We start from the raw sequence: 6,614 nt of genomic DNA, 5'->3' as shown, positions 1-6,614 counted from the left end.
AGGTTCAGGCAATTCACTTGCCTTGGCCTCCCAAAGTGCTGGATTATAGGCTGAGCCACCGAGCCCGGCTCCTCAGTAATTCTTAAGGGTGTAAATGTGTCCTTGGATCAAAACTCTCAGCACTGCTGGGTAATTAATATTCTGTCATATGGTCTCCTCAAAATCAAAGGTGAACTGCAGCCTTCTTCAGTTTTGTAGTCCCAATTTGAGAAGTGAGTTTTATTTGAAGTACAGGGTGGAGAACTGACTGTTTTCTGACAACCCTCTCCCTCAAGAAGAAATGCTCTCACTGGAATAAAGATTTTAATGGTCTCTGCTCACAGAAACAAGGCATACAGGTCTGCAGCCCCTCCGTGCAACCCCTGCCCCCCCATGTGTCCGCTGTTGGGTGGAGGAGTGAGGGTGGGGGCATATGTGGACCTTGAGGGCTGGGTCCAGATGTGGACTCTCCTACCCCTCGATTCACCTTTTTATATTTCATATTCCCCCTCAGGTGGCTCTTTGCCTTCCCAGGAAGTCACAGTGTAGCAAGGTTGAGAGAGAGGAGGGCGCAGGGGGTGGAGGAGATCAGAAATCCACAGCCCAGTCTGGCAAGTCAGGGTGGAGAGGGGTGCACCGGCCCACGTGTGTGCCGTTGGCAGGACTGTGTGCCCCAGTCCAGTCCTGTGAGCTGAGTTCTCCCCTACCCCTGTCACACCCGTCCTGTCTCAGACACCCGTCCTGGTGTCTCCGCTGGAGTCAGCACACCTGAGCTGTTCAAAGCACTTCTCCAGTCTTTTGGGGGCTTCTGAGGCCTGCACCTCTGGCACAGGGTAGGGAGGCGTGGAGGGATGGGAGGGAGGCAAGTCAGCCTCGGATGCTGCTCCCCTGTTCCCCTAGGAGCCAGTAGGTCCGAACCTTGCCTTTGCCCTGGAGGGAAAGAGGAGGAGGCTGGGTTGGAGAGTGGCATGCCCACTTTCCATAACTGGAAGAGAGGCCTGGGGAGGAAGGTGGCACTGGCTGCCTGAGAGGGGCCACCCCACTGGGACCCCAGGTGAGGGTAGGGCTTTCCTCTCTACCTTCATTTCTACATCCCCACGAAGCTCCAGCTTGAAACCACCAAACTCCTCCAGGACGGCCTTGGTCTCAGAAGACAAGTGGATCTTCAGGGCTGGGACGACAGGGAAGAGGGGATGGAAGAGATGAGAGTAGGAGTATGAAAGTAGACAAGGTCAGGGCCAGTGGGGCAGACAGATCTCTCTCTCTCCTTCCTTTCAGAAGCCTTTTTTTTTTGAGTTGGAATCTCACTCTGTCACCCACTCACGGCCACCACAGCCTCAATCTGCTGCTGGGCACAGGCAATCTTTCCATCTCAGCCTTCCAAGTAGCTGGAACTACAGGCATGTGCCACCACGCTCAGCTAATTTTTTGATTGTAGAGATGAGGTCTCGCCAAGTTGCCCAGGCTGGTCTCAAACCCGTGGGCTCAGGCAATCCTCTCACCTTAGCCTGTCAAAGTGCTGGGATTATAGGTGTGAGTCACTGCACCCAGCCCAGGAAGCCTTTTAGTTCAGAGAGGCCCCACTGGCTCCTAGTGTGTGATTACGTCGGCTTCTCTTTTAGAACTCTAGAGCTGTGGAGTCCAATTATGGTAGCCACTAGTCTTATGTGTCTGTTTAAATTTAAATTAATTAGCCATATGTGGTGGTTCATGCCTGTAATCCCAACACTTGGGAAGACCAAAGTGGAAAAACTGCTTGAGCTCAGAAGTTTGAGCTCAGCAACACAGTGAGACCCCATTTCTACAAAAATGTTAAAAATTAGCTGGGTGTGGTGGTACAGGCCTGTAGTCCCAGCTACCTGGGAAGCTGAGGCTGAAGGGTTGCCTATGCCCAGCAATTCAAGGCTGTGGTGGCTGTGAGCCTGCCACTGCACTCCAGCCTAGGTGACTCCAGCCTAGGTGACAGAGTGAGACTCCTACTAAAAAACAAACCCTTAAACAAAACAAACAAAAAACCTAGCACAAAGCCGCACCCAGTTGGTACCTAATAAATGCTTGCTCCCTGCCTTCCTTTCATCTTGCTTCTGGTTTATCTTCTGTGCTGGGATTATAGGTGTGAGCCACTGTGCCTGGCTGTGCTAGGTTTTTTGACAGCCCTGAGATAGGTATCATTTTACAGATAATCAGCTGAGACTCAGAGAAGTTGAATGACAACTACGTGTCAGGCATTTTAGACATTTTTTTTTCACATAAAAAACCTCTTGAAGCAAATATTTTATTCACATTTTATAGATGAGGGAAACCAAGGCTCAGAGAGGTATGACAAACTCAGCTGTGAAGCTGAGATTCACACCTAGGTGAGCTGGTTCTGAAGCATCTCACGAGGGCCTGAAAGGTAGCATTCCTGCTGGGAACTGTCAAACATTAGCCAGAAAATAGTTCTACCACGTTTGGCAAGTGGGGTCAACAGGAACTTGGAAGGAGAGAGAGCTAGGGGAGGAACCAGGCACCGGCTGCTCCGGGGGGGCATTCCCTTGGCCACCCTGTTCTCTCCATCCCTCTAAGAGAGGCACTGTACCGTACCTTCCCCGTTAGACTCCATTCTCGAGGCTGTGTTGACTGTGTCCCCAAAGAGACAGTAACGCGGCATCTTCAGTCCTACCACTCCAGCGCACACAGGTCCTGGGACGAGAGAGGGAGGGGGTGGAGCCCATGAGGGAGGGGGAAAGGCATTGAGGGAAGGGTGGACCCTCCGGAGAGGCAGGAGTTGGGATCTGAGGACCCAGCTGTGTGCGCGCACGTGTGTGTGTGTGTGTGTGTGTGTGTGTGTGTGTGTGTGTGTGTGTGTGTGTGTTATGGCAGGGAGGGTGTGAGGCTGCCCCCTAGGACCTTTGGCGGCCTCACCTGTATGGATGCCAATGCGCAAGCGCAGCTGCTCCTGGGGCCGGTGGTGGATGCGGAAGGAACGCACGGCATCCAGCAGTGCCAGAGCCATGCGGGCCACCTCGCAGGCATGGAGCCGCCCATTTCGCACTGGGAGCCCTGACACCACCATGTAGGCATCGCCAATGGTCTCCACCTGTGGGGACAGGGAGAGGGTGTAGGACATGAGGGCTAGAACTTTCTCTTCCCTGTGTCACCTGCCACACCACCACACCGTGTGCATTGTCTTTCATTCTGACCCCCACTAACCTGTCTTTGTTCATCCCCCATCCCTCATGGGTTCTCTGCCTCTCTCTCTCTCTTTCTCCTCTCTCTCTCTCTCTCTCTGTGTGTATATATATATATTTAAATTGATAATGTTTTAAATTTGAGATGGGGGTCTCACTCTGTTGCCCAGGTTGGAGTGCAGTAACCCAATCATGGTTCACTGCAGCCACAAACTCCTGGGCTCAAGTAATCCTCCTGCCTCAGCCTCCTGAGTAGCTGAAAAGACAGGCACATGCCACCACTCTCGATTAACTTTACTTGTTGTAGAGATGGGAGTCTGGCTATGTTGCCCAGGCTGATCTCAAACTCCTGGCCTCAAGTGATTCTCCCGCCTCCACCTCCCAAAATGTTGGGATTACAGGCATGAGACACCATTCCTAGTGGGTCTTCTCCCTTAAGATTCCCTCCTCATTCTGCCTCCCCCTCACCTTTTTCTGACTCTTCCCAGCCCTCCTCCCACCCTCACCTTGTACACATCAAAGTTGTCGATGACGGCATCAAAGCAAGTGTACAGGTCATTGAGCAGGGTCACCACCTGGAAGGGAAGACATGCTAAGAGGGACTGGGTGTGAGGGACCCCACCTGGGGCTGAGTGGGAAATGCGGAGCCGGAAGGCAGGTCTGGTGGGATGGATGCTAAGCCAAGCCGGCCGGCCTGCCACACAGGGGCTGAGCCCTGGCTTACCTGCATGGGTGTGCTTTCTGCTGACAAGGCTGTGAAGCCCACAATATCACTGAAGTAGATGGTAACGCTGTCAAAGGCCTCAGCCTGGACGGTCTCTCCACGCTTCAGCTGCTCAGCCACTGAGCTGAGGGGTCAGGGCAGGTGCAGAATCAGAGGGCGGGCACTGGGAAAGGGGCTGTGTTGGCGGGGGTGTCCCCAGATGCAGGCACTCACTGAGGCAGAATCTGGTAGAGCAGGGCCTCGGCTTTGCGCTTTTCCTCCAGGTATGCCTGGGTTCGCTCCTCCACCAGCTCCTCCAGGTTGTTGGCATACTGCTCCATGCGGGACAGCAGGTTGTCCAAGATGTTGCTGCTGTTCTCTCTGGGGGCAGTGGGAAACCACGAGTGTGGTGAGCGAGGAACGGCTGGGCCCCACCCCTGGGCGCTCACCCTGCCTGGGCTGCAGGGGAGGCCCTGGCGAGGGGCAGGCTGAGGGCACAGCAGGATGAGGGGAGCAGGGGGAAAGGGCAGAAGGAAATCACGATTCCCCTCTGAGACCCCAGGGTCAGGTAGAAAGCTTCAGACATATTGCTATTTTGTTCACCATTGTCGAAGACTGAGTTAGGAGGAGAAGGAGGAGGTGAAGGACAAGGGTCAGTGGTGGACAAAATGCTGGCATGCAGGCCGCAGGGAATGTGTCTGGAGGAACAGGGCTCAGTAAGTATGCTGGGAAAGGGAGTCAAGGGCTGGGGCAGGAGCGCCCAGGGAGGGCCAAGAGTCAACAGAAGCCGGGCTCGGTGGCTCAGCCTCTAATCCCATGCCTTTGGGAGGCTGAGGTGAGTGGATTGCCTGAGCCTGTGGAATCGAACCTGCCTGGGCAACTTGGCGAGACCTCAACTCTACAATAAATCAAAAAATTAGCCGGGCGTGGTAACGCGCGTCTGTAATTCTGGCTACTCAGAAGGCTGAGGTGGAAGGATCGCTGGAGCCCAGCAGGTCAAGGCTGCGGTGACTGGGAGCGGCCACTGCACTCCAGTCTGGGTGACAGAGTGAGACTCCAACTCAAAAACAAAAAAGAGTCAATAGGGCAGGAGGAGGGAGGCCCGGGATGTGTGGCTTCAGAGGGGTCTAGGGATCAGTGCAGGGAGTGTGCAGGAAAGGTGTGGGGTATCAATGGTGGAGGAAAGAGGTCTGAACCGTAGGGGACTGTGGGGACAGCTGAGGTCACATAGTATTTGCAAAGTGAGCCCTGAGGCTGTGGTGGGCTGGAGGAGGCTGTGTCTGGGCATTCAGACTCCCTCTGCCACTTGCGGGGAGAAGCTGAGGTATTGGGTATGTGGAGGCCACAGTGGGGGAGGCCGAAGACCCACAACTGACATCAGCGACCTGTTAAACTTGCGCAGCGTCATGCGGATCTGTTGGAATGGCGGCCTCTCCTGTGGGTCCTCCGCCCAGCACCGCTGCATCAGCTGCCCCAGCTCCTCCAGGTGACTCTGCAGGGCCAGGGAGGGCCGGAAGGGGGGCTGCTCACCCCGCGTCACACGCTCGATGATCTCTGTTGGGGGAGGAGAGGAGCCGAGAGGTGGTGCTGGCCAAGGGGCTAGTGAGAGACGGAGGGCGACCACCTGGGGTGGGCTGGGGAAGTCCAGGACCAAGGCATGGAGCAGGGGAGCCGGGCAGGTGATGACGGGTCACTGGCAGCAATGGGTCAAACGGGGCTGAGCCCCATTCCAGAGGGAAGGTGTGGTAGTGCTACCAGGGATCCTTCTCCTTGGGGCCGAGGTTAGTTAAAACCATGTCAGGGCTAGGGAAAGGCATGCTCCTCTTACCTTTGGGGCTGAGGTCCAAACCTTCCACGTGGAAGACCCCACTCCTCAGGGCAATCTCCTGCAGGATGATCCCAAAGCTGTACACGTCACCAGCCTGAGAACCCCGGGCAGGGGGTGAAGCCATTCGCAGGAGCTCAGGGGCTGTCCACAACTTTTCTATGGGTCAGAGGTCACAGAGTGAGGGAGCCCAAAGTGAAGGGGAGAGGGTAAAACAAGGATGTGGCCGAGGCTGACCTGGATACACCCCAGAGTGCTGGTGCTAGAAGAGGCCTTAGGGAGCACTTCATCTAACCTCCCTCTTTCCACCAATGAGTGACTTGAAGCTGGAGTCAGGAAACGCACGACCGAGCCCATCAGTGGCTGGGCATCAGTCTCCCTACTGGGTTCTGCCAGGGGCGGGTGTTAGGGGTTGAGAGTTGAGGCTCACTGGCATAAAGGATGTGTCCTTGCTCTGGCTCCAGGTCCCTGAAGCTCTCTAGCCCATAGTCGGTGATCTTGAGCACAAAGCGTCCATCTACCACGCAGTTGGACGACTTGAGGTTCCCATGGGAGCAAATGGCCCCATTGTGTAGAAACAGCATACCCTGGGAAATGTGGGGGTGCAGAGGTCTTGGCCATGAGAGGGACCGCCAACCGTGGTCTGGTCTGTCCTCCATGCCTCCAATGAGCTCTCCAGGGCTTACCTTAACGATGTCATTGATGAGGGAGTACCGGAACATCCAATCCAGGGTGATGCTCTCATTCTCCAGAATGTCCTAATGGGGCAGCAAGAGTCAGACCAAGCCGGGATCGATGGCTCAGCCTGTAATCCCACGCCTTTGGGAGGCTGAGGTGAGTGGATTGCCTGAGCCCGCGGGTTCGAGACCCGCCTGGGCAACTTGGCGAGACCTCATCTCTACAATAAATCAAAATGAGCCGGGTGTGGTAGTGCACG

The 6,614-nt window shown here is 55.3% G+C and overlaps 1 protein-coding gene across 1 annotated transcript in view; it reads right to left on the bottom strand.

Annotated features, from left to right (window-relative positions):
- Positions 1 to 286: 286 nt before the first annotated feature.
- Positions 287 to 6,614, bottom strand: part of LOC103261740 (atrial natriuretic peptide receptor 1) — a 22,417-nt gene continuing 16,089 nt past the window's right edge. Inside the window, exons 7-17 of the mRNA XM_008059319.2 lie at positions 6,364 to 6,435; positions 6,108 to 6,264; positions 5,681 to 5,836; positions 5,238 to 5,406; positions 4,087 to 4,233; positions 3,874 to 3,997; positions 3,656 to 3,724; positions 2,884 to 3,058; positions 2,563 to 2,661; positions 1,059 to 1,150; positions 287 to 909 (exon numbers count right to left, since the gene is read on the bottom strand). Of these exons, the coding sequence (XP_008057510.2) occupies positions 847 to 909; positions 1,059 to 1,150; positions 2,563 to 2,661; positions 2,884 to 3,058; positions 3,656 to 3,724; positions 3,874 to 3,997; positions 4,087 to 4,233; positions 5,238 to 5,406; positions 5,681 to 5,836; positions 6,108 to 6,264; positions 6,364 to 6,435 (1,323 nt within the window). The 3' untranslated portion in view covers positions 287 to 846. The remainder of the gene's footprint in view (positions 910 to 1,058; positions 1,151 to 2,562; positions 2,662 to 2,883; positions 3,059 to 3,655; positions 3,725 to 3,873; positions 3,998 to 4,086; positions 4,234 to 5,237; positions 5,407 to 5,680; positions 5,837 to 6,107; positions 6,265 to 6,363; positions 6,436 to 6,614) is intronic.

The sequence above is a fragment of the Carlito syrichta genome, unplaced genomic scaffold, assembly GCF_000164805.1.
Source record: "Carlito syrichta isolate Samal-C Ts95f unplaced genomic scaffold, Tarsius_syrichta-2.0.1 Scaffold303992, whole genome shotgun sequence".
Lineage (NCBI taxonomy): Eukaryota > Metazoa > Chordata > Mammalia > Primates > Tarsiidae > Carlito > Carlito syrichta.
This window is presented reverse-complemented; position numbering and strand designations above follow the sequence as displayed.